The sequence below is a fragment of the Aquarana catesbeiana genome, linkage group LG01 (genome assembly GCF_042186555.1).
Source record: "Aquarana catesbeiana isolate 2022-GZ linkage group LG01, ASM4218655v1, whole genome shotgun sequence".
NCBI classification, from domain to species: Eukaryota; Metazoa; Chordata; class Amphibia; order Anura; family Ranidae; genus Aquarana; species Aquarana catesbeiana.
In genome coordinates this window covers 350,682,050-350,709,548 of record NC_133324.1, presented here as the reverse complement: position 1 = coordinate 350,709,548, position 27,499 = coordinate 350,682,050, and the positions used below count along the sequence as shown (strand labels likewise).

The following is a 27,499-nucleotide window of genomic DNA, read 5'->3' as shown; positions in this document are numbered from 1 at the left end:
AGAAAAAAGATGACCAAATCAATCTGCTGCTGTTCCTTCACTGTCCAGTCACAGACTAGGGGGCAGGGAGGTGACCGTGTAGTAATGCATAACTGCAGTAGAGATAACTCAAGTCATAAACTTCACCATGCTGTCTTGTAGGACTGTGTAAATATCAGCACTGGTTTTAAAGAAATACAAATCCTCCGGCAAATAAAACAGCTTTTCCGTTCAGCTTTAATTATCGGTACATCCATACCTCACTAGTAAATTTTTATTGGTCTTGAAAGACATTTTTATTTATAACAAGGTTCTTCCCTGGAAGGGATATATTTTTTTGCACACATCTGACTTCCTGTCTATTGAAGAGCACTGCCAAATTTTTCTTTTAGAGTATTTCCAAGTGCTACATGCTGATCTAAAGAGGAAAGAGGGACTCCATGGAAGAGAAGAACTGCACTGTCAACATTAGCAGTAGCACCAAAGTTAACCTCATTTTTAGTGCAATACAAAGCAACAGTTTTCTATCCTCTATCTTTATAGCACCATTTGGCTGCAACACAGCTTTCAAGAACCTGGAGCTAATGAACTCTCTAAGGGCTTCCAGTATGCGTACTGGGTACAAGCATTTGGCATCCTTATGTAAGAGCCCTTAGCCTCAATTAGCCTAAAGTGTTCTATAACAGGTGCATAGCAAATAAATACACCAGTAAGCTTTGCTGGTAAAATGACAGTGCTGGGTTTAATTTGGACATGGACTTAGTAAACTGAGCTTTAGCTGCCTTATTGTGATCTTAACTTTGTTGTGAGAAATAGGAAAATTAACATAATTTTGTGTAACTGTAATTAGGAGGTCTTTCAATCAAAGTAAAAAGTTTGACCGGGCCAAATGATTTTATTATTTTAGTTTTGGATAGATTGGCTAGACCCCTAGTTCCTATCCCTGTTTGCTATCTAGATTACATTATTGTCACCGGGACAAGATGTGGGGCAAATCAATAAGATAAGGGAAAGAGTAATCAAAAACTGAAAGAGGTTCTAACCCCCCCCACACACACACACACTACTTGAAATCTTTTTATTCCAGTTTGATTGCCTTTGTAGAGATATCTCCTTGTTGATCTAGTGATCTGGTTGTGTATCAAACAGGTACACAGACAGTATAAACCAATCATATAAAACAATCATAAACCAAAATAGGTTCTAACCTTTCTCCACCCTATTTGTAAGCCAAAGAAAATATTTTGGCCGGAGTTTCACTTTAGCTGCTTTGGATTAAAGTGGAATTCCAGCTTACACCTAACTAGCCTTAAAACTGTCCCTTTACCCCTCCTAACACCTATGCTAACTAACCTGTGCAAGAAAGATATATATATTCACGGCTGCAGGGGAGAGGAGGAAGCGCCGACAATGGATGGGCCATTGAAGCTTATGGGTGACATCACCGCTGCAGGCTTTATTAGCCGTTTTCTGACCTCTCTTTTCCTCTCCTGTAAGTATATACATGCTTACTTAGCACAGGTGTTAGGGAAGGGAATGTTTTAAGGCTAGTTAGATGTAAAAGCTGTAATTCTACTTTAACTGGTCTTTTAAAGTGAAATATGCAAAGGGATATACAGCGCAATAAAGTTTTAGAGAAATTTAACATAGGTATTACATACAGAGCCAACACAACAATCTTTTTGAATTTTTCTTTCACAGTTAAAACTATGACCTGGCCTGTTTTACATAAGCTGGCCATACACTATTAAGTTTCCAGATAAATGTTCATACAAGCATTCATATGAGAATTCTTATCAGTACATTTGATGACTTAATGAACATCGTTTTGAAAAACCGTCAACATTTTATTTGCTTATGATAGTCGATTTTGGAATGAATAAGCTTTTCTGGAGGAAAACCACATTTACCTCTAGAAATTTGTTCGAGAAAAGTTTTTAGTTGTTGAAAATGAACCTTTGATTTGTTTATTGAACGTTCTATTTGTCTAATTCTCTAATTAAATTCTACTAGTGTATGCCTAGCTTTAGAACCAAAGAACGTGGGGTTTTAAATGGTTGTATCTCATTTGTTTTGCAATTATTGAACCAGCACGGTAAAATCACTAGCATTGTGTGACAAAGTAAATCTTCCCCTCCATAAATCTTCTATGGATCTTCTATGTTTATGTAGTGTCCAGTATTGTTTTTTTTCTGTGGACTATATCCATTCGTTTTTTTATTCAGAAAATAACAGTACTGAAAAAAAACAACATAACCCAAGGGTAACGTGAAAAACAAAAAACCTGATATACAAAAACCAAACACCCAATATTTGTGGGGCAATTTAAAGAATAAAATGCAAAAAAGAGAGAAAATCAATGGTTGGGGGCCAGCACAGATGTGGCATGCCCTCTAGGTTGTTCAGGAACTAAGACAAAATTGTTGGTAGTTAATTTTTAAATATCTAGACATTTAGACCACAGTACCTAAAGATGACCCTCACACAGAAAAATTACTTTACACCGTTGTGACCATAACTGGTGATGGATTCGCTGTCGGGGTAAGTATGTTATTTCAAGATAAAAGGTAAGAAAAGATTTAAAAAAAAATTTAAGACAGGAGGACACAGTGGGATGAAGTTACTCTTTAAAGTATGTAAACCCAATCACTAAAATTTCATGTAGTTTTTAAAAACAGTGTGCTGCTTTCAGAATTGGTGCTTAGTTTAAATGCCATGCCTGTAGGTCAATGGTAGTTCCCCACATCCTGGCAGAAAAATTCCCATTGTAAGAGACTAGTCTTGTCCTGCCTACGATCTGGGACGCAATGTATGTTGGGCATGCCCCCAGCATCAAAGAAATAAGTGTTCTTCCTCTTCCAAGACCCGTGCATGTGCAGTGCGCCCGCTTTACCTCTGTTGCTGTAGTGGCTGAGCTAAACTCAGTTTTTCAGCCAGGCTGCAGGGAAGCCACCATTGGCATACAAGTATGGCATTTTGAAAGCTGCACAGTGTTTTTAAAACAACTTGGGCCTCTTGACTGCATGGTACATTTTATTACAAAGGTTAGCCTTTAATATTTTAAGGTATTTACAAGTCATTTTTAAATTTGCAACTTTCAAAATAATACCTTTTCATCCTGCTATGATTTTTTTTTCCATGCACTTCCTGTTATAGGGTGACAACACTCTGACCTTGTCTTCCAATTGACGTTCTGCATTGTCACCTTGTCATATGTTCGCCCAAAGGCGACTACAAGTGGCCCTGTTGATGCTCATTGCACAGGTGTGTTTCGTTGTTGCCACCATCAGGAAACCTGTCCTAAAAATGACATATAACAGTTGTTAAAGTTCATGCAAGCAGACAGGAAGCACCCTTGTGATGCAGCAAAGAAAATGGAAGAAAACTGTATTTTATTTAAAAATAGAATTATTTACGATAAGAAACACAGGGATTGATTTACTAAAACTGGTGAGTGCATAGTCTGTAGCAGCTGTGCATGGTAGCCAATCAGCTCCAAACTTCAGCTTGTTCAATTAAGCTTTAACAAAAAAAAAAAAAAAAACCTGGAAGCTGATTGGTTTCTATGCAGAGATACGCCAGATTTTGTACTCTTATACTCTAGTTTTAGTAAATCAACCCCTAAATGTCATTCGGTTAGCATTTACATGTACTTTACAAATTCCATCTTCTGCATGACTGCATATAACATATCAAATTAGTAAACTGTGTTTTCTGCAGTTTAGTTATTCAACTCAGACAGTGATCAACCAGATGTGGTCCTCATATGTGGACAATGTAGTTCATAGATAATGATCCGACTTACCTAAATTCTGCCTTATTGTAAAAAAAGAAACAAAAAAAATGACCTTATATAACGATATCTATGCTGAAAACAGCTTTGTATAGGCTTGGCAGCCTTGGAGCGGGTTGAAAGTTATTGTCATAGAATAATTTTACATTTAGGGTAGAAAAAAGCAATTTTTTAATGTAAAAGATGCACCCGCGCTACATGATTTCACTACCGCTGCTCACACAGCCCTTTATGCTCATTTTTGTATTTTCACGCTAAAACATTTATACACTAAAGCTTGTTTTCCACCACCACCGCTATGACACAGCTCAGCCATTTTGCAGATTCAAATGGCTTTCTGGTGCTTGCCTGCAGTGAATTATCCACACATTTGTTGAGCTCACCTGACACTGAATTCATTTATTATACGTAGCGTGCATTTTGTACGCTCCATGTTGTCTTAAAGGATCTCATTGTATTGCTGAATTTAGACATTCTGCCCAGGTATACTTAATCAATCTCTCACACGCAGCAGTGTTATTTGTGCGTCATAAAGCTGTTTGCAGCTCTCTTCCGTCTTTATTCCTCTCATCTTTTCTCGGCTCTCTTTGTCTCTTTGCTATCTTCTGCATTTAACTCCGCCCCCAACCATCTCCAGCTTATTCTGTCACTGCTTTTGTCTTCCGCTCTCTCCGGCTTTCTGCTTCTATTCTCTTTCTACTCCCCACGTCCATGTTTATTCGTGCAAGAAATCTTGACATCTTCCTTTCTGATTAGCTCTATTTTTATTGATTACCAAGTCTTTTGATGCTTGTGTTTATCTCTAGGTTGTATTTATGACTATCATTCAGGCACACACCCACAGAAGGCACTCCAGCTCCCTTCTTCTTTTTTTTTGCAGACAGTAAACCGAAAGGCTGACACGGGCTCATTCATTTTGACTGTTAATATGCCGCAGTCTCTCACCTCAGGAATGAGCGTTATATTCGCAGCAGGTTTATATGACTTAGCCTGCGCACTTCTCTCACCTCCATCTCATTTCACGCAATAGTATAAGTAAATCACTGCTCTGACTGCGTCTTTTTTTTTTTTTTTTTTTTTTTTTAAGTCTTTTTTTTTTTAAATGTAGAACCGTTTAACTGCATATCTGCCGGTATGCAGAATAAAGGAATGGCGTTCTAATGTAATTGGCTGGGAAGAGTACATTTTGGTTTGCTATTTAAGACATTTTATCGCCCTGGTAAGGAAATGGTCAATGGCATATCTGTTCTCCAGTAATAGGGGTACAGTCAACCATTCAACCATTTGAGTGCCGTGTTTAGGCACTATGTGCTCCGGTGCTCACATAGAGATGTATTAGCATGCTGCACACACCTAGCAGCATATGTCACACACTCTGATTAAAACCCTCAGTCACAATATGCATGAATCACATGATTTAATGTGATGAGGAGCATATGTTACACTTCATAAGAAATGCTCTAAGACATACTGAACTCCAGCAGTGGGAAGAAGACTCAGCTGATAGCTGCCAGACTCTGCCAGTATATATAGGGAGCTCATATTTTCGTGCACAGACAGAGTGTCGACACCTCACTCTCTTAACACACCGTTAGAAAGTAATTGTATTGATTTTTCCATCCTTCTTCACCCTCCCTCTTTAGCTGTCTCTTGGAATATCCTTGTGCTGTCTCTATCCCAGCATCACCTCTTTCAGCGCATCCACTGTCCTCTCTCCGCTGTTACATATGCTACATCCTCCTCCTATTTGTTATTCACTGCTTCCTTTTATTCCTATATTTATGTCACTGTAAGATTTTTCATTTGCAATGCTTTATGGTATGTCCAACTACCCCTTGCTCTGTGTGTTCTGTTTGTCGATCCTTCAGTGCGTTTAAATATCGCCTTATTTCTAGCATTTCTTTCTTTTACTGGAGATCATGTCCTCCCTCTTTCTGCTATCTCTTTCAGATAGTGATCATTCACTTTCACGTGTCTGTCTTTATATGTACTTAATATTGTATTCTTTCCAAGATACCCTTTCCTTACTTCCTCATTATTACATTTCTGTAGCTCCCATATTCTTCCTCTCCTTTCCCCAAGTACTCACTAGTGCTCTTTTTCCTTTGTAATGTTCGATTACCTGCCAGTCTTCCTTTTCCTTCCTAAGGCCTCCTAGCCTTTCTGTCTGTTTCTATTAGTTTTCGTTCTCTTACTTCACAGGTCTCAACTCCTGTATTTCTTATTCTGGACAAAGGTCACAATGGAGGACTGGAGGAAGTGAAGATCCACATAGTGGCTGTTATGCTTAACAGCAAAACAGTGTGGATGGGAATTCTAGTACCTCTAACATTGTATGATTGCTCTTGAGCTACCTACACATGGTATTTTAGGTCATATGCTTTAAAACAGTGGTTCTCAACTCCTGTCCTCAGGACCCACTAACAGGCCAGATTTTAAGTATTACCTTAGTGAGATGCAGACTAGAATACTGCAATCACTGAGCAGCAAATGATATAATCTGTGATGTATTTAAGTTATCTTGCAAACCTGGCCTGTAAGTGGATCCCGAGGACAGGAGTTGAGAACCACTGCTCTAAAATGATCTGATCACTAAAAGCTCCTTTAAGCCTGCTACACACCACAGAAAACTGACAGCTCATATCGGAGCTGCTGTACTAGCAATCTGATGTTAGTACAGCAATCTCCCCTACTGAGCTATTGGGGGACCCCCCTGCCAGAACACTCCAGGCATTGGCTGAGAGCGCTGATTGGGAGCCAGTCGGCAGATAATTTTCGGTCCTGGGTCTTCGACAGACGACGGCTTCTGTTGGACCGGCTGCCATACACATGGCCAAATGTCGGCTGTTCAATAAAAACCCATTCAATAGAAACTCAGCCCATGTGTACTAGGCTTTAATATAAAGCCAGCCATAGACGGTTCGAAAAACAGGGACTGAGCAAAATTGAAACCATGTATGGGCAGGCTGATTGTATCCAAGTTGATCGATCGATCAGCTTGGGTGCAACCAGCGTGTCTGATTTTTCATGTGATATTTGCCAGCAGCTATATCTTCATCTATGTCCAGCTTAAGTTTTTCATACAGTGCTTAAAATTCTGGGCCTTTCTGCACTTACACATGGGCAAAGTGTAAGGCTAGCCATAGACACGGACAGAATGAGAGCAAATAAGTAAATACCTCCATACACATTAAACAGAGTGGATGGAGGAATCTGCGCTGCTGGCTATTGTATTCAAGCAACCACAGCACCCAAGGCTGCTTAATTACCCTATCAGTTTCCAGTCACTGTTTGGCCAACAATTTAATATATATGACTCCTTTGATTTTTTTCAGTACAGTTTTCTCAAGCCCGGTGGTGCCGACAGGGCAGATTTTTTGGTAAGAATCGGCTGTTATTTATTTTGTGCTGTAGGAAGATTTATTCCAATACTTGTCTAGTTGTATCACAACACTTGATGGGGGAATCTTTAAACTCCCTTGTTTTGCTATATTAAACATAAATGATTACTGTCAGTGTTCAATCATTAAATATACCACTTTCCACAATACAAGGCAGTATGAAAGAAACACAAATGAAATATAAAGATAGCCATTTTAGCAGGAAAGTCATTATATACTCTTACATCACCTACATTATAATTTGTTTATATTTTCTTTTGGACTTGTTATATTTTGCTTTATAACTATTTTGGTGATGTGTATTTAAATTGGGTGGCATCAGTTATTATAATGGGAAAGTCATATTGGCTGGGGCCATTTTACCCGTTTGTTAGAGTGAATTGGCTGGCTTTGTTTGCATTGTCTGCTTATAATTGGATTAATGGTTTGTGTTTCCATTGTTTTGTTAGCCGAAGGTTGGCTTGCTACAGCTGTATTTGTTCATTATCTCTGCACTTGCTTGTTATGTTTGTATTGATTGATTGTCATTATGTTTTGTCTGGTTGTGTCTCCACTACTTGCCTGGGTCTTTCTTATCTTTTAAAGGTATCAGAACTCTGTATATTGTTTGTAGTGCAGTGGAATGATACATGCTGCATTGATTAAGGATAGCTTTGTAATATTTTTACACAGTTTATGAAGAGAGAAAATTGTGAGTTCCTCCAATTTGTTGGGGTATTTTTTATCTGTATAATTAGCAAGGATGATTGAGACTGACAGGAGGGCTTTTGAAGGCCATGGCGAGGTTATGGTACTTTAACATCTAAGACACAGTTGTGAATGTTAAGCCCTCTGTACACAAGCAAATTGTTCCAACACCCTTTTTGTTCATTTTAGCCATCATTTTAGCCATACTTTAATTGGACTGCTTCCATCGTCATAAAAGGAACTGTTTCTAATTTCAGAATGACTTGCACCTTCTGAATATACCCATACATTGTATCATACATCCTCTATATTATTGAACTTTTACATTGTGAGCATGTAAGCTCTTCAGAAAAGAAAAAAAAATACTGAATATACCAACACACGGCTCAAAAAATGATGAGGCCATAAATCAGACATTTAATGCACTTGCTCAAACAGCAACAAGGGTAACCAACCAATCAGTATCCATGTTATTAGAATAAGATCAAAAAGTTATTTTTGATTGGTTGGTATGGACTACTAAAGACTCTTTACTAAATAGTTCTCAGAGTGTATAATCTATAATGATATGGTGTTTGTAATGCTGACCTGTGACTTCATGTTATGATTTACATGTGTTGTTGTTACATATTATATTGATAATGCAACATGCATGTAAGTATTTAACATGTAAAAAAGTAATTAACTAAAATGTGTACGCATTTGGTGTGAATAGTACCATTTCCCACAATGATACCTTTTCTTTGTACCTTGCTAGGTATTGACATATACAGCAGAAACACAAGGTTATTGATTAATTGAAAAAATTACTGATTTGCTGGTTTCTGACTGCGTGTGACCTTCTCTGAATTGTACCTTGATTATATTTGGCAGTTGAATTTTCCATTTGGTCTGTTTGCTATTGGATCGTTACCAATCACATATTGACTGGCATCAGGAGTCATTGTTGCCCAAGAGAAAGCTGACTGGTTACAATTTCAAACAGTCAGTTTTCTTGGCATTGTAATTGCCCTGTGTATGTGCACATTCAGATGGAGATAGATAGATAGATAGATAGATAGATAGATAGATAGATAGATAGATAGATAGATAGATAGATAGATGTTAGTTTTGCATACAAAGAATTGTGTTTGCTTTGATGTTGTTCACATATTTGATCATGTTTATTAAAAAAGGACCATTGACCAAAAAAAAAAGCATACAAACAAAAACTGCTATTGGACACATCATCCACATTTTCCCCATCTGTACTTGAAGATGAATTACAGGTATGGTATATTTTTACACCACCAATGTAACTATGTATATATCATACCTGGCTGATGCCCTTGGAAGCTGGAATGAGATGGACGAGGTAGAGAGCATGAGGTCACCACCCTGCCTCGCCAGCTCATCCAATCAGAGAATGCTTTGCATCCATTATGAGGATGCAGAGCATTCTCTGAGTGGCCGACCTCCTGCGTTCACAATGCCTGATTAGGCCAGCCACTCGGCACTGGATTCAGAACCAAGTGGGGATCACTGGAGTATCAGTGTTTACTTCAGTGGTTTCAAGCCTCCAGGGCCATCAGCCATGTGTGATATATACACTTTATATAGTTAGTTATAGTTATATTGGTCCAAGCTAGGCCAATGTAACTATGTATAAAATATCCATATCTGGAATTCATCTTTAAATATTACTAACCTATTGCTGTCTTTTGGTCTTAATTAAACATCTGGGCAGCCAGTGAAAAGAACTTTAAGTAAAAAAAACACAGAGTGAAATCCAGTTATCAGGGCCATAACTATGTTTGATGGGACCCTGTATCATAAAGGACATCTTTATTCTAAACTACGCATCAAAGATATTACCTTTAGTAATAGAGAATACCAGCTGATTGCATGCTAAATGCATAGAGCATTGATGTTCATCCTGCAGCTTAAGTACTGCATAGGGCCCTTTAATGCTTGCTAACCTTTTGGGCCCTAGTCGTCAGTAGTGGTAGTGGGATCAGTGATGTGTTAGAGGCTGTAACAGCAATAATGTCTAGCAATCTAATGTAACATGTTTCCAATCTCTAATTGTTGCCTACAGCTTGTCTCCAGTCTCCAATTAGATCTGTAGCATGTCTGCAATCCAGTAGTATGTGTGCAGTCTCTGACAGTCTTTGGTAGCATTACATATACTGAATGTTATGTATGGCCCCTTGATGACACCAGGGGCTTCAGATGAGTCCCATATACCTTGAAAGTTGAAAACTACACTTTATATACTTTATACTTTCATTACTTTATATACTTTCATTTCATCTAAAGCTGGCCATATAGGGATCAATATTCGGATGGTTCAGAAGGAATCAGCTGCACTTCAATCAGTGTCGATCAGTAGCCACAGCCACATTCTGACAACACAGTGTCCAACTGTCAGAATAAAATGTCCCGGCAAATGGGATTCCTCCATCCACCTTGTTTGCATGGATGGCGGAATATGTTAGTTTTTTTGTTCAGCCCACTACTCAAACTTGGAGGGGGAGGTTCAGCATTCTGATCCAATCAGTGCTCTGTTTCTTTGAATGGTGCTGTGTGTCAAACACTGAACTTGTTTACAAAAAGGGAGAGCTCAGAAATAACCATATTAGTGTGCTTCTGTATTTTAATGTCCAATCAGAGGCCTAGGTGGACCTAGACCAGGCTATAATTCTTAGCTGCAGTATTCACAGTTGTCCTGGACCTGACTTTGTTGTCAGGCAGGGATGTATGTCTGAATAGAATTACACATGTATCGGCAGGTAAAACAAATTCCATATACATATTTGTGTATTTGGCTGTTTTCCTGGAGTTTGGCTTTAATATTATGTGTGTCACAGGCCGGTATTACTGCAGTCACTTGTAAAAATATGTGCATTGCACCTAGAGCAGGCTTCATGGTAAGTAACATAAAATACATTTGTGCAACATTATGAAAATAAAGGGGATAATGTTATGATTAACTGTTGGTTAATGCAGCAGAGACGGCTAGGATGAAATATAAAATTACCGTACTTAACTGGTATGTGTAAAAGAAGGTGTTTGCTAATTATGAGCAAATAGGTTAGACATAAATGAGCTAGGTGGAAAATTAAATGTAAGTATCCAAGCAGTACCAGCAGTGAAAAAAAGTAGGCTTATAAACAGTCCATTCAGTTTGTTCTGGTTATAAAATGGGATGTTCTCTGGGGCATGGCTGCATTAGTTGGTTATCCCTACATTGGAGGCTCATTACTATGCTGGCTTGTGATGGCTGCATAAATTGGCTAGTTGAGCCTGGCTTGGGTTCTGATTATGAAGAGGAGTATAAACAATTACAGTGATTATCGATAATGAGGACAGCTCCATATTGAGCTCTTACGGAGGTATTTATTGATGTTGTTGGGTACATACACGCATGTCTTGAAATGGGGCGGCTTGATCTGGTGATTACAATAGAAAAGATCTTGCTTTTTTTTTATTCCTTTCTTTAACAGTTTCACCCCCATTCCTGCACCAGTGCTTCACCCCATCCTCCCCCACCCTATATTAAACCCCCTCCTCTGCTACGCTGTAGAATGAAACTCTTTTAGTTAATAATTTCCATACTCATTAACATGCTAATGTGCTCAGGCTCACAGCTCTTTAATCACCTCAACATCAGACTCTGTGGGGAGCAGAATTATAAGGACTCCAGGGAGGGAGGAGGAGAGAGACCAGCGGAGTAGCATTTAACCCCTATCTTGCCATATTCCGCTGAGTAAAATATTTCTAGCAAGACACCGGATTGGACAGCTTTTTTTAATATATACAGAATTCACAGGCAAGCTTTTTTTTTTATGTTGATTGCATATACAGCTGCCAATTACATTTATATCCTTTTAACCAACACAGAGCAAGGATGTGTCATTTTATATGTTTAACTCTTTTTTTGTATTTGAAAGATGAATAGAAGAAAGCATGATCTTTTTTAAATGTAAGGCATAAAATGCATTGATAAAATCCCTTTAATTAGAGAATGTGGAAACCAAAAAACAAAAGCCTGAGTTATCACCTTTACAAATCAGAGACCTAGTAATTATCAAACAATTAGTCACATGGTTCTGTCTGTTTATATTTTCTCACTATTTTATTCTTTTATACACAGGGCTGTGTCTGAGATGAGTCTTGCATATCCATTGTGGAGCTATGGATGCTGGTGAATGCTTCCTCCCCTCTTCTGGGCAGGATGAAAGAAGCCCTTGGCCTCTGGACCTTAATTTACCCCTCTGCCCAACAACCACCAAAGATACCCCTCTCCTGCCTCCTAATCCTTCACCAGAATTCTCCTCCTCCTCCACCTCTGTTACTGGAGGGGGTTATGGGGCTGCTAGCCCAACATCCTCCATGTTGCAGATGCCCCTCTTGACTCCCAGTTCTCCGCACCCAACTTATCTGCCAAAGCTCTCATCTCCTTTACAGCCAAACTGCAAAGAGGAAACTGAGGATGGAGGAGAAGCACTGGTGGGACATGTGCTGTTTTCCAGTGACGGAACTGTCTACCTCCTGAAAGGCGAGGAAGGAGAAGATGGTGCTCTTCCTTCCCCTTCTTTACCGCAGGACTCTCCAAAAAGCACAGTGACGACCCATCCTCCGCTCACCTCTTTTCGTCTCACCGCCACCTACCAAGGCTTTTGCTCTAACCAAATATCCCGACATACCTCAGCCGAGGCAGCCAATCTCACTCAAACGGCGCTTGGCACCTCGCCCAGAACACAAGACCAACCCAAAGAAAAGGAGGCAGGGGGGCAACAAGAGAAGGAAGATATCAAATATGAAGCACATGGAGAGTCTACCGAGCTACAAAGGGTAGATGGAACATGGATTTGTCTCCCATGCCGCCTCAACTTTCATACTGGAATCCAACTGGGATGGCATGCTTCTCGCTTCCATGGCTTGGAGCACCCTTATGAAGATCAGCTAGCATCAGGGGAAACCTCTGGAATCATACATAGATCTGGTGGGCAGATTTTTATCAGCCTTTTAGAACCAAAAAGAAGCCAAAATGTGTTAGATGCTGGCCAGGAGCCAGAGAATGTTGTCCTTTCTAGGGTCCAAACCACCCCATCTTCAGATGTAATCCAAAGCATGCCTGAGCAGTCAGGGACATCAGAGGATTTAGTGTCAAATACAAACCCCAGTGATACCAAAAGTCAAGGGACTTTTCAAGGGAATCCAGAAGGAAACCCCAAGCTTTCTATGGGCCTGGTGCCCAACTCACCTCCAAGCTATCACAAATGTGATCCCACAGGAAATCCCCACTCAACTGAAGCCAAAGATTCAAAAGCCCTTGTAGATGAAAAGACTGGAGTAGCAAATTGGTGCTCAGCAACAGAGGCAGAGGGCGAAGATGCCGAAGAGGAAGTAGAAGATGTGGCAGAAGGCAGCCTACCTGTCTCCCAGCCATCGGACATCAATGAGCAGCTACTCGCAAACCAAAGCTTTTATGGCCCAATGATAACAAATTCCTTTATTCAAATGGGAGCTCTCCATGGCACTGACAAAGTCGGTAACCAAACAGATGCTGATCATGGGCCTCTGGCCCTTGATGAATGCACACCAACCTCAGGCCCCCAACCATTCCAAAGTCTCTCTCTGCAAGGCCAGCTTTCTCTACTACACTCACGGAATTCATGTAAAACTCTAAAATGTCCTAAATGCAACTGGCATTATAAATACCAACAAACATTGGATGTTCATATGAAGGAAAAGCATCCAGAAAGTCATAGTCACTGTTCTTATTGCCACAATGGCCAACAGCATCCACGACTGGCCCGAGGTGAGAGTTACAACTGTGGCTATAAGCCATATCGCTGTGAAGCTTGCAACTATTCCACAACCACCAAGGGAAACCTTACCATACACATGCAGTCTGACAAACACTTGGCCAACCTCCAAGGATACCAAGGATCAGGCCCCACACCCACAGCAGCAGTAGCTCCTTTAGCAGCACAAACAGTGAATGCTGGACAGGGAGATCCTAACCAAACATCACCCATTGATCGCCAGCTAAAACAAAAAGCATCATGGCACTGTAAGGTGTGCAACTATGAAACTAACATTTCCCGCAATTTACGCATTCACATGACCAGTGAAAAGCACATGCAAAATGTCCTGCTTCTTCACCAGGGGCTAGGCATGAGCCAAGACAACTTCCCATTTTATGGAGGGCCACTTGCTCCCGAACAGACACTGGATCACCCTCTACTTTTTAATCCCATGCACTTCAGCTCATCTAGTAGTCAAGGTGAGGGGTAATACAATGTTAATAAAGACAATTCTTGAAAATAGAAAAGCTCTATATCTTAAGAAAAAAAGATTGTTGTTTCGTTTAATCAAGGAAATTTATTATTTAAAGCCTAAGTACACCCAAAGTAAAAAACACAAAGATCAGCACAAGGGACATAACATACAGTTAGGAGGATGTGTCCATTGTGCTGATGCCTCTTCTTTATTAGAACTGTGGAAGTTGAGACAGGCTCTCATCAAGAGTTACAGACTATGCCTGCTCTTTCCGCCCAATACTCTATTCAGAGGATCTATTACTGCAGCTTCTATGAATGAAACCAAATCTGTGAATGGAGAATGGGCAGAAGATTGATAGGTCTGCCCCCTTCAATCATAAATCACAGTTCATTTATAGGAGCTGTAGTACAGCTTCTGTGAAGGGAGCAGCTGGGTGGGAAGCGCAAGCATAGCCAGGCACTCTAGATGAGAGCCTGTGACAGCCCCCTTAGGTCTATTAACCCTCTCCCCAACCAGAAGATTACTCCAGCGGTGTTGGCATAGTTGGAGGGTGATTTTGGCTAAAATAAGCATAAGGGACACATCCTACTGACTGTAAAGTTATGTCCTTTGTGCTGATGTTAGTGTTCTTTTATTTTGGCTGTGCTTAGGCTTTAATTATCTTTCAACCAAAGCTAGGATCTATGTTTGAATTGAGAGTGACCAGGACCTGATATATGCAGCATTTATTTTCTACCATATCTGTTACTGTGTGCTGTGCTGGTCAGTGTGTAAGTTGATTCCCCCATGAAGAGCTGACACAACTCTGACATAACCTTGCCACAGCTGCATGATAAATGAGAGTAGGAGATCACAAAGGAAAAAAAAAAACATCATTTGATCCTCAAAGTTAGGTCTATATGTATATAAAATGTTTATAATGTTTATTTCATGCTTATTCATCTGTTTAATTCCTGGAAACATTCTATCCATGTTTTACTTCTTGCAACCCTGCATTAAGCTACAGCACAGTTTCAAAGAAAGTGGACTACAACTAACCTCAGCCGATTTACTAAAGAAGTAAAGGCTGTACAATTGCAAAGTGAATGCTGGTAAATACAATTAATAATTGCTAATTTTGTGTGAGCGAAATTAAAAATGTTTTTGCTGGCACATGATTGGGTACTCCAAGTGAACACAAGCTCATCCTATTTTCTAGTATTAATTTTACAAAGTGAACTTACACTCCACGAATTGAACATTCACAAGTTTCTACTCATTAGTAAATGAACTCTATCTACTGTATCTATCTGTCTGTAAAAGCTCCACTTATACAAATACTCTCATCCAGTAATGTTTATGAAAAGGTTATTGCTCAATACCTAATGCTTTGTTTTTCATTTATCTTGGCAGCTTGCGGTCTCCTTCCACCAGATTCTCCTTCAGGACCCCAGGTCAATGCTTTAAGTACCTCTGGTATGGCCCTCCCTGCGCCACCTCCCCTGCCAGAGCGATCACCTTCCTTCCCTGAGGAAGAGATATCCTCTGGGGTGTTCCGCTGCTTGGTGTGTCGCTGCTATACCACAGACAGCTTGGAGGCCCTACTCTCTCATGCCAGTAGAGGCCGGTCTCTACCTGAGAGAGAGTGGAGGGAAGTGAGAGGAGACTTACACTGCTGTCGCCTCTGCTCCTATAGTACCCAGCTTAAAGCTAATTTTCAGCTGCATCTGAAGACCGATAAACATGCCCAGAAATATCAACTGGCTGCCCATATGCGAGAAGGTGGTGCAGCGCTGGCCACTGCACAAGCATCAGCAGCAGAACTTCCTATCAGTGGGTACAGCCAGGCATCTTCATTCCCTCCTTTGCACCTACGATGTAACCTGTGTGGATATGAGAGTAACAGCAGAGAGAAGATACAGCTCCATGTTCAGGGAGGGGGACATGAAGAGAGTCTCCGCGTGTACAAGGTGACTTTATTTTATGGGATAAATCTGGTGCTCAGAGCCCAACTCCAGTCGTAACAATTTATTGTCTGTGTCATTTTCGGGGAAATTTCCCCCCATTTTCTGTCCTTCTCCAACAGGAATACCGGTAACACCAAAATTACATTTTTAGTAGACTGGGGAAAAGTTAGAACTTCTGACTCCATTTCTTGTATAGTTTCGCATGTACAATTATGCTCAATGGGGTCAAAATCAGAAATGAACCCCTGAAAGAAATTTTAACTCTTCCCTACTTATTCCAAAAAGAAATAAATGGCTGGAATTAGACTTAGTTAACCCAGAAATGTTTTAGATGCAATGTGCTCTGAGTCTGTTTTAATGTTTACTGCATTGAACAGTTGCCCATAATTCTATCAGATTGTTCTAGTATTATTTGTTTAGGAGACTCTTTAAATTGTATTAAGATGAAGGGCAAACGACCAGAGTAAAGACATGGTTCGGTACAGAAACCCTAATGGATACATTAAAAACCCTTATTTTTAAAAATATATTGTGATAGTATCCTAAAATCATCTTCTACAACATGAACCAGCTGTTATGTTCCCAATTTTAAACTGTGCAGTCTATATGAAGTAATTTCTGTACAGGCCTAAGTTGGTATCGATGTTGTCACATGACATTGGTAATGGATTTGTTTTGCAAAACTTTGTGGGTTTGAATGAGAGGATGCTGTCAATCAACCTCTACGAATAGAGGGAAAGACGAAAGGTCCTGATGTCATCTGTGCTGCGATGGCACCAGAAGTGGCAGAATTGCTGCCATTTTTTTTGCTGTGCCTCAAATATAGCAAGAAGCTGTCTCTCAGATTGGCTGAGGTTTAGGCTCCATTCACACTTGTACGTCTCCAAAGTTTCGCCGACTTTGGAGTGCAACTTTGACACAACTTTGGATGGGTGCAACTTGGATACGACTTTGGCTTTGACCAGTGATAATGGAAAACTGTTGCACACAAATTGCATTGTATAACATTCAGGTACGACTTTCTTGCAATTTTCGAGGGTTACATTGAAGTCTATGGCCCTCAAGTTGCATGAAAGTCGAACGAAAGTAGTTCATGAACTACTTTGAAGTTGCGGCAACTTTAAGTTGTGCATATATGAATGGTTATCATTGGAAAACATGGGGAAGACACGTTGAACAAGTGTGAATGGAGCCTTAGTGACTGATATATATGCAGAACTTTGGGTGAAGAACAATAATGCTTTAATTACCTTACATTAACCTTGCACAATTTTTAGTAAAGTATCTTCTGGAATATACACCACCTAATTATAATATAAGAAATAGGTTTGCTTTTTTTTCACAGGATTTTAATATTTCAATACATTTCTATTCACCACTGTGTCATTGCGGTGCGCCATTGTAAAGACACACAGTGGTGTGAACTGACATCAGTAAAAAAAGGCATTTTCCTCTGCCTTTTTTTTTTGTCTATGTGTGAACAGTCCCTTGAAGTTGAAAAATATATAAAACAGCGCTAGCAGCCTAAATCAAGCAATATACATCCTAATAAACAGTGCCTAACAAAAAACATAACATCTAAAAGTGCTCAGGTGCTTCAGTGAAAAGTGCAACGGTGCTCCAAAACTTTTGAATCGGTGAAGTGGCTCCCCCTTTGGTGTCCCCACTCACCCTAATTACTGTGAAGCTGAGGATTCATTCATTTTGGTGAGTGGGGACACCAAAGGGGGAGCCACTTCCCTGATTAAAATGTTTTGGAGCACCGTTGCACTTTCACTGAAGCACCTGAGCACCTTTATGCCCTGTACACACGATAGGATTTTCCGACAACAAAATCCATGTTTTTTTTCTGTCGGATGTTGGCTCAAACTTGTCTTGCATACACACGGTCACACAAAGTTGGTCGGAAATTCCGAACGTCAAGAACACGGTGACGTACAACACGTACGACGAGCCAAGAAAAATGAAGTTCAATAGCCAGTGCTGCTCTTCTGCTTGATTCCAAGCATGCGTGGCACTTTGTGCATCGGAATTGTGTACACACGATCGGAATTTACGTCAACGGATTTTGTTGTCGGAGAATTTGAGAACCAGCTCTCAAATTTCGCGTGACGGAAATTCCGATGGAAAATGTCTGATGGCACCTACACATGGTCAGAATTTTAGACAGCAAGCTCCTATCAAACATTTTCCGTCGGAAAATCCTATCGTGTGTACGGGGCATTAGGTTTTGTGTTTTTTTTGTTTTCTCTTAACATTGATGCAATAGGCACTGTTTATTAGGCTGCTAGCACTGTTTTATATATTTTTCATTGTTTTACGGTTGTAGCACCTTTGTGCAGCAGCAACGGTCTTCCCATTAATTTTTATAAATTTTTGTTTTTTCATATTTCACTATTTGAGCTAACTCTCCAGCGCGAGTTTTTGAATTAGATATATAGTCCCTTGAAGTTGACCCACGTCTTCAGAAATTTCAGATGTTGTTCTAGCTCTCTGATTGTCTTCCCTATGTGATGTTATATATACAGTATGAAAAGGCCGATGCTTAACCTATTTACAGTAAAACCTTGGTTTGAGAGTAACTTGGTTTGAGAGCGTTTTGCAAGACAAGCAAAATGTTTAATAAATTTTGCCTTGATATACAAGCATTGTCTTGATATAAGAGTAGCGTCATGTCACAACTGGAGTATAAAAAAGAAGAGAGGCCTCTAAGTGTAGCAATATGGTTACATTTAATGAAGGTACAACATTTAGCAATGCTACACGAATGCCCTGTACACACGGTCGGACTTTGTTCGGACATTCCGACAACAAAATCCTAGGATTTTTTCCGACGGATGTTGGCTCAAACTTGTCTTGCATACACACGGTCGCACAAAGTTGTCGGAAAATCCGATCATTCTGAACGCGGTGACATAAAACACGTACATCGGGACTATAAACGGGGCAGTAGCCAATAGCTTTAGTCTCTTAATTTATTCTGAGCATGCGTGGCACTTTGTGCGTCGGATTTGTGTACACAAGATCGGAATTTCCGACAACGGATTTTGTTGTCGGAAAATTTTATAGCAAGCTCTCAAACTTTGTGTGTAGGAAATTCCGATGGAAAATGTGTGATGGAGCCCACACACGGTCGGAATTTCCGACAACAAGGTCCTATCACACATTTTCCATCGGAAAACCCTATCGTATGTACAGGGCATTAGAGGTGCCTCTCTTCTCTTTTGTACCCTGTAAAAAAAATGCTTTGATATACAAGTGCTTTGGATTACAAGTATGTTTCTGGAACGAATTATGCTCGCAAACCAAGGTTTTACTGTATTACCCATAGGGTATGGTCAAGCTTTTTACATTAACATAAAACTATATAGTGAGGTTGATTTACTAAAGTGCAATTGCTCCAGATCTGAGGAGAAGCTCTGAAATGAATTGAAGCTCTGCTGATTTTTATCATCCAATCATGTGCAAGCAAAAATGCTGTTTTTTATTTTCCTTGCATGTTCCCCTCAGATCTAGAGCAACTGCAGTGCACAGACTATTTACCTTTACTAAATCAACTTCAATATCTAATCTTTTGAATTTGCTTTTTTGACTGATACTACCATCCTGTCATATTCTGTTAAGATAATCAACAGAACTTGGGGGGGGGGGGGGGCATATATAAACGATATGTCTATTATAGAGAAAGTATAAAACTTCACCCTTATTTAGCAAAGCAAAGGATAAAACCATAAAGTTAAAAGTCAATTATTATGTAATAACTTTCTTAAAATTATTCATGTAATCGCAAATCTACTTACTAAGGCCCCTTTCACACTGGGGCGGTAGGGGGCGTCGGCGGTAAAACAGCGCTATTTTTAGCGCTGTTTTACCGCGGTATTCGGCCGCTAGCGGTGCGGTTTTAACCCCCCGCTGGCGGCCGAAAAAAGGGTTAAAACCCCTCGTATAGCGCGGCTATAGCCGTGGTATTACCGCGGTATAGCCGCGCTGTCCCATTGATTTCAATGGGCAGGAGCGGTGAATACACCACTCCACCTCTCCAAAGATGCGGCTGACAGGAGATTTTTTCTTCTCCTGCCAGCGCACCGCTTCAGTGTGAAAGCCCTCGGGCTTACACACTGAACAAACAGCGGAGGCTGTTTAGGGGCAGTTTGCAGGCGCTATTTTTAGCGCAATAACGCCTGCAAACCGCCCCAGTGTGAAAGGGGTCTAAAGCTCTTGCAGCTTGTATGTACTGTTTATAAAATGAACTTACCTCTATATGTATACATGTCCAGTTTTTGCAGGCCATTGAAGGCAGTGGTGGAAGCGATGTGAGTTTCCGCTGTGCCCCATGTGACAGCACTGTTGGGTCTCGCTTAGGGATGATGTCCCATCTACGTACAGCAATTCATCACCAAAATATTACACAATGGAGGCTTGTACATGGAGAAGCTATACTCGAAAGAATTGTAACTGTGTGCAGGAGCCAGCAAGAACATGGTAAGATCCAGATATATGTGCCTGACACTAAACTGATTAGTAATCAGTGTTATCTGTCCACTAAAGGTAGGGCCACACCAACCTATACTTTACCAACGATTCACATTGCCTACGTATGTTTGAGTGTATGTAATGACATAAATTCAGTTGTTTGACATTTATGACTTGTTTTTGGCCTAGAAAAGTGACGTCAGAAAAAGACCAAGTAGTCCATCGCGGCTGCCCCCTTTTTTTTTTCCTTAACTTTTATGTCTGAGTATAGGTCTATGTTTGTCCCAAGCATGTTTGAAGCCATTTACTGTTGACTGTCTCACTACCTCTGCTGGTAGTTTATTCCAAGCATCAACTACCCTTTCAGTTAAATAATACTTTCTAAGATTAGTTTTGAACTTTTCTCCACTTAGTTTGAGGTCATGTCCCATGTTCTTGATTTTGGTTTCATATTGAAGAAACTGCCCTCCTGAACCTTATTCACTCCCTTGACGTATTTAAAGGTTTCAATCATGTTTCCCCTTTCCCTTCTTTCCTCCAGACTGTACAATTTAAGTTCCTGAAGTCGCTCTTGATAAGTTTTATCCCCCAAACCTTTCACCATTTTTGCTACCCGTCTCTGGACTCATTCTATCATATCAATATCGTTCTGTAAGTGAGGTCCCCAGATCTGGACACAGTATTATAGATTAGGTCTCACTAAAGATTTATATAGGGGAATCAGCACCTCCTTAGGATTAATCAAATGCTATATACTCTATATGGCCCAAAAATTGTGGACACCTGATCATTCCTTTATTTGCATTCTATTCCAAAAAAAAAAAATTACTAGGTATAAACAAGGCCAAGGATAAATCCAAGGGAAAAACCAAGCTTAACTTACCGACCAGCCCGCAGACAACCAAATAACCTGTCTAACAGTATGCGTTAAAAGCAGGGGTTTAGTCTGCACACATTTGCAAATGCATGCGTAAGCCACAGAGCCTCGTCAAGGCACCCTGGTATCTGTGGTACCTAACACTAACTTATAAGTGTCCCCGGTTTTTGTATCAAAACCATTACTAGCATTAATACTGAGTTTATACCTACCTACCTTTGTGCCTGCAACACCTTCCAATTGGGAAATCAAGCCCTGTTCCATTATGCCATTTTTGGGTTGCTTTTTATTTAGCACTTAGCAGTTCACTAATGATGGTAAATACAGTGATTTGCAAGGCAATTATGACTCAATGCGTGGCAAACATTCAGTTTAACTTCTATTTTCACATTTTGGCTTAAGCTGTGTATACACTAGTAGAATTTCAAGTGTAATCTGTACAAAAATTCTTAGGTAAATTTGTATGAAAATTCTCAGAACATTTGAATGTCAGTCTGAAGCAGTTCAAGATTTCCTTTGCATTTAAAGGCTATGTTCACCTTTGGAACATCACAGTGATCCAAATGAAACGTGCAGTGCTGCTCTAAGCCGAGACAGAGATCTCCTCGCCAGTTGCAGTGAAGGGAGCTGGCATCAGTGCACCATTCAGATGTTTAAGAGCCTTATCAAAGAGAAGAAAGGGCATTGCTCACCAACCCAGTGCATTAGTCACTCTGTGACCAAGCCCCAGTGAGCGGGACGAAACATGTCAGGGGATGTGGCTGGAACGACGCTGGCCACATTCATCTACATACTAATGCACTAGGTTGGTGGATGGCGCCCTTTCTTGTCTATGATAAAACCTTTGAAACATGTTACATGTTCTACCCGTATTTAGGGTGGAACATGTAACATGTTCCAGTTCCTGCATCCTCTCCCCCTAATCCCCCCCTCCCTTTGACAGCGCGCGGGGGGGTCTTCTCCTCGTATCCACTGTCACAATTTAAAACCAGCGTGACACTGCAGAGCTCCGCTCACATGGCAGCGTCATTCATTCACAGAGTTCTGTAAATGAACTACAATTATTGTCAGCACCACAACTGGTTCTCAATGAACTGCGAATGCGCTGGTGAGTGCTCTCATAGTTCGTTGATTCTTCCTGCAATTCAGCAACTGTCTGCCCATATCAGAGGTACGGGCAGATAGTGTACTGAGTGCAGGATCCTGGCATTGCACCTGTAATCTGCTGATCACGGGTGCAATGCTCTACAGCTTTACCTGCAAAAAGATGTGCATTTATTATTTTATTTTTTTTTATAAAAGGTGAACCTATCCTTTAACATTCAATTTTGGCATGAATAGACTTTACTGAATGAAAACGACATACACTGCTATAAATTTGTACATTTGAGAAAAATTTTCCATACTATCACTTCAAATTTTCTGATCACTGTGGTAGAAAATGAATGTCAATTTGACCCCACTAATGATTAGAAAAACGAACGAACATTCTTACAAAGAAAAATGTCAAAAGAAATTCTACTAGTGTATACCCAGCATGATTTATTTCTGTAATTGAATGTTATCTAATTTAAGCCTTTTTTCCCAGTATTCAGCTTCTTCCTGTCTAACACACAAGCTACACTTCTCTCTGAAATGCTGAATTTTCACTGAGATCTCAGTATCTTTGACTAACAGTATATGATTATATATATTACCAGTGTTACTTTTAAAAAAAAAAACAGTTAAAACATCACACAGAAGTGACAGGCCAAGTTGTAGCATCTGTTGATTTCATTATTTTAGTGGCATATACAAGCATGTAAGCAAAGTGGATTGTCATCTAAGGGGTTACTGGAAAGGGTAGAGAAGCCAGGAACATCTGTTGTTAGGGTACCATGGAAATACAGACAAGCGAGGTGTCTGGAAAGCCAGGACACAAGCGTGCCGGTATAGTAGATAAACGCCTTGTATAATACATTTTCACTGTTCAACATATACTTTCAGATAGATTTATAAGAACTTATAAAAAAAAGGTACATGATGAAAGAGCGACTCACTATTTTTATGTCCATTTTCCAGTTCTTTTTGTATTATCTTGTGTCTTTCACGCACTCTGTATTCCTCCCCCCCCCTATTCTGCCCCTCCTTTTCTCCTGGCTCTTGGCCCATCTCCGGATCAATATTTTATGATTTTGGCGGCCGTTGAATGGTGTTAAAGAACTTTAACACTTTAATTAGCTGAAACAGGAATAAATTCCCCACAACTGTCAATTTTCAGTATAATCGTTTATCTAGTGACACTGTGCCTGTCCTCTCATTTCTCTCTGCCTGCCTCTCTTTCTCCTGCTGCCTGGTTTCATTGCATTCCTAATACACCCAAGTATAGGCTTTATTATTTCCAGTCTGTAACATTTTAATAATGCAATCAGGCTTGATGTGATGATCTTGAGCTGCATAATAGTATAGCAAAAATGTATGATATATATTTATACTATATGTACTATATATAATATACTATATACATCAAATTTTTATGTATGCATTTATATAGACAATATTGTTAGTTGTCAATCCCATATGAGAACCTTCATGCCATATAAGAACCTTCAGTGTCATTTTCATCATTTTTGCCTTGAATGAGGCTGGGTTCACACTATTGTGCGGAGCGGCCCACAGCAGGGGTCCGGTGCGTCGCTGTTCTCCATTTCAGAGACGTATCAGGCCCGAATTTTTGCCTGAATTCCGACCTGAAATGGACCATAAGATGCACAGGAGTCTTCTGCAAAGCGCTCTGCAGCTGTCCCGGAGCTGTGTGAACCGGCTCCACTGAGAGCCGGTCACAGTCTCTTGACATGCGAATTGGATGCGGGTAAACCCAGCCTGAGCCATTTACTATAAGTCATTTATTAAAAGGGAAAAAAGACATGGTCTGCACTGTGGGGTTGACTTACTAAAATGGGAGAGTGCAAAATCTGGTGCATATGTGCATGGTAACCAATCAGCTTCTAACGTCAGCTTGTTCAATTAAGCATTGACAGAAAAAACTGGAAGCTGATTGGTTTCTGTGAAGAGCTGCAGCAGATTTTGCACTCTCCACTTTTAGTAAATTTATAGATGTTGTAGTTGATGTTTAGGACTTATAGATGTTTTAGTTGAGCTTCACTATTCTGCACACTTGTAATGGTGCTGAAAATATGCAACATTTTTTGTATCTGTTGAGCTGCTGTTGCCACCAATGCCTCTTCTAATTGTGTTTGGGTTAGTACAAGGACTCTTCAAACCTTCAAGCAGCATTAAACCTAAAAGTAAACATTTATCATAGTAAAGTGTACCATTTCTTAGATGTGATGGCTGCATTTGTTTCCTATTTTAGGCTTTATTTCTTCAATTTTTTCTGGTGATCCAGCCAGTAAGCCTGTTTTTCAACAGAAAAGCTCTCTTATGCCCCGTACACACAAGCAGAATTTCCGTTGGAAAAATCTTGGATTCCCCTATATTTTGTTTTTTTTCGACGGAATTTCGCTCGAGCTTGGCTTGCATACACGCAGTCACACAAAAGTTCTCTGAATTTCGACCGCCAAGAACGCGGTGACGTACAACACTACGACGAGCCGAGAAAATTAAGTTCAATGCTTCCAAGCATGCGTCGAATTGTTTACGAGAATGCGTGTTTTTTTGCGCGTCGGAATTGCATACAGACGAACGGAATTTCCGATAGGAACTTTTTCAGACGGAAAAATAGAGAACCTGCTCTCAATCTTTTCCTGGCGGAATTATATCCGATGGAGCATACACACAATCAGAATTTCCGACCAAAAGCTCTCTTTGGACTTTTGCTGGCGGAATTTCTGCTCGTGTGTACGGGGCATAACAGTTCCAGGGATGAGACAGACCATTTAGCACTGATGGGGTGCTTAAAATGGTCAGCTTTTATTTATGTAAAACCTTTATCCCAAAGGGAAAAACTGTTTGATGTAACTGATTATACAGTATTCGCTGGAGCTCAGCTTCATTTTGTTACTGTATTTAAATCTTCTAGTAATTCTAACATGCCCCTTGCCCCAGGCTGCTACTGTCCAAATCCACCCCCCTGTGCTCGTGCTCATTCATTTAGAGTGGTGTCTATATAATACAGGACGCGAGATACTGGCCAGATCACCAAGAGAAAACAGAGGGGAAAAAAGAAAACTAATTTATCCACTATGTCTAATGATCTGTAAGCTGCAATATATTACATTTTTGCTTTTGGGTTTATTACTGCCTTCATATTCATAGGTAGCATATGAATTTGCCTTTTAACCAGCAAAAGGTAAGAATGCTAATTCATACTCATGCCATATTATGATACTGAGCGGAAGGAAGCATTCCCTGGGCTTCTGGCTGCAAGATTACAAGTTGCTTTGCTGATTAAACCACAAATAATGCACTTAATGGTAGAAATTCTAATTTCTTACTCGTTGATAAATGGGGAAATCAGTTTACTGTCATGCAGGAGTGGATTTTCATCACTTGGTTCCCAAAATCTCCTTATTTACACAAACCATTTCCCTACTTTACTGGGCCAAGGACTATTGTGGCAGTATGAAATTACTATATTTTTAGTTACCAAGGGGAAGTGTTGTGTTGCCTATGAAATAAGGGAAAAATCTGTCTATTTGCCTCTGCCACCTAAAGTCTCAGGCCTACTGTGTCTAAGGGCCCTGTCACATCAGTGATTCTGTTGCTGGTGAATTGTGGCTGCAGAGAAAATTATCACCTACTTTCCTTGCTGGCCAGATGAGTGAGGATTTGCTCCCTCACTGATGGAAACACCGCAGACTGTAAGCTTCCAGGGAAGGAGCAAGGTCTCACCCAAATATCCAAGAAGTGAGCAACACATGGAAACAGGTGAGTATTTCCCTATCCTGTCTAACAATGTATAGCAATACTGTCGCTGGTGAGCTGTCATCAACAACAGAATCACTAGTGTGAGATGGCCGTAACAGTAAATCCAGCCCTGCTGGCATGTGAAATTAGGATATGCATCGTATAGTCTTTACAGCTGGAAATGGTTTGCTGGCTCTCATGGTTTGAGTACATAAGATTTCTTCCATTTCAAAGTTTCTTTTTTGCTGCCTGGCTCCTGTTTAAGCAGGAAGATCATTTCTTTACAAAATAATTTTCACACGTGTCAATATGTATTCACTTCTTGTATATTACAAAGTATGAAAATGTTATTCCTTGTATGTTATTACTTGTAATTTCAGTTATAACCCCAAACACTTCAGAGATCACATCAGCGTCAGATACAGGAGAAGACAACACAGACATACCTCAAGGTGAGATAGGGCATAACTAAGGGTTTTGGAGCCAAAATGTACATGTAAAATGTTTTTAAGTGCTGCAGAGTTTAGCTACACTATGTTTGTCTATTGTGGTTATAATTCCCAGTTTTCTCTCCCAATTAATTACAGGGCTATAATATATTATACATTTTGCCTGGAAGCAGTACCATCATCTATTTGATATTTTGTATGTGTTCTCTATATAAGGCTGTGAAGATAATTATTTTCATTGCATTTCATTGAAAATGCCTTTCATTGCACTAATGAGAGATGAACACTCGCCTAAAAAGTAAAGGATTAGGCTTGTAAGACAGGTTTAAGCTTTTCAAATTGAATAGGGTCTTTATTTTAGGGACAAATATACAGATTGTGATGCAAATATTTGTGATTGTGATTAATATTTCAGTATAAGGTCATTACAGAAAGCTTGTTCTTTAAATGAGACCTCTTATCGGGCGCACCTAGAGCATTTGGCACCTGGGCGGATCCTGTATCATACATATATATATATATATATAAAAATTTAAAAACACCCCACTGTGCCCCCTGCATACCTCTGCATCCTTCAATGTCTCTTATCTCTTTGTCACTACTTTGTACCCCCTCTCCACAACTGCACCGCTGGACCCCTTTACATTACACAGCACCGCACCTCTGGGCCCCTTTACATTACACAGCACCGCACCTCTGGGCCCCTTTACATTACACAGCAACCTGCACCTCTGGACCCCTTTACATTACACAGCACCCTGCACCTATGGGCC

General features: G+C 40.1%; 1 protein-coding gene and 1 long non-coding RNA gene across 4 annotated transcripts in view; one reads left to right on the top strand and one right to left on the bottom strand.

Annotated features, from left to right (window-relative positions):
- Positions 1-27,499, top strand: part of ZFHX2 (zinc finger homeobox 2) — a 101,506-nt gene that overhangs the window by 24,326 nt on the left and 49,681 nt on the right. Inside the window, exons 2-5 of the mRNA XM_073632594.1 lie at positions 11,996-14,134; positions 15,526-16,082; positions 20,357-20,561; positions 26,658-26,729. Coding sequence (XP_073488695.1) covers positions 12,037-14,134; positions 15,526-16,082; positions 20,357-20,561; positions 26,658-26,729 — 2,932 coding nt within the window. The 5' untranslated portion in view covers positions 11,996-12,036. The remainder of the gene's footprint in view (positions 1-11,995; positions 14,135-15,525; positions 16,083-20,356; positions 20,562-26,657; positions 26,730-27,499) is intronic.
- The window catches only part of LOC141145733 (uncharacterized), a 51,425-nt gene that overhangs the window by 8,203 nt on the left and 15,723 nt on the right, over positions 1-27,499 (bottom strand). The window contains exons 1-2 of one of the 3 annotated variants that reach the window (XR_012244626.1): positions 15,495-15,662; positions 3,089-3,279 (exon numbers count right to left, since the gene is read on the bottom strand). This is a non-coding gene — a long non-coding RNA (uncharacterized lncRNA). Of the gene's footprint in view, positions 1-3,088; positions 3,280-4,155; positions 5,971-15,494; positions 15,663-27,499 lie in introns of those variants that run through there. The other 2 variants (XR_012244624.1, XR_012244625.1) reach the window with 2 other exon arrangements.